General features: G+C 60.2%; 1 protein-coding gene across 2 annotated transcripts in view; it reads left to right on the top strand.

Annotated features, from left to right (window-relative positions):
- The first annotated feature begins 213 nt into the window (after positions 1–213).
- Positions 214–364, top strand: part of ELMOD2 (ELMO/CED-12 domain containing 2) — a 7,891-nt gene continuing 7,740 nt past the window's right edge. Inside the window, exon 1 of one of the 2 annotated variants that reach the window (XM_009701067.1) lies at positions 214–345. In XM_009701067.1, the coding sequence (XP_009699369.1) occupies positions 214–345 (132 nt within the window). Of the gene's footprint in view, positions 354–364 lie in introns of both variants that reach the window. The other variant, XM_009701068.1, reaches the window with a different exon arrangement.

Raw genomic sequence — 364 nt, 5'->3', positions numbered from 1 at the left:
GAGGGGGGGCTGCCGGCACCGCCGTCACCCCTCCTGGTAACGCGGGGCTTTCTTCCCGCAGAAGATGTTGGTGTACTTCTGGGGGTTCCTGTACAGCAACTACTTTCGGTTCTGGCTGAAGTGGATCTTGAGGCTGCTGACTCGGAAATGAGGGGGGGCTGCCGGCACCGCCGTCACCCCTCCTGGTAACGCGGGGCTTTCTTCCCGCAGAAGATGTTGGTGTACTTCTGGGGGTTCCTGTACAGCAACTACTTTCGGTTCTGGCTGAAGTGGATCTTGAGGCTGCTGACTCGGAAATGCGAACTGCAGCGTGTCTTTGATGGCTCGCAGGCAGGGGCGCAGCGGGCGCTCAGCAAAGGGAAAC

This window comes from Cariama cristata, unplaced genomic scaffold (assembly GCF_000690535.1).
Source record: "Cariama cristata isolate BGI_N322 unplaced genomic scaffold, ASM69053v1 scaffold2965, whole genome shotgun sequence".
Classification (NCBI taxonomy): Eukaryota; Metazoa; Chordata; class Aves; order Cariamiformes; family Cariamidae; genus Cariama; species Cariama cristata.
Note: the sequence above shows the minus strand (reverse complement) of the source record. Positions and strands in the feature narration are given on the sequence as shown.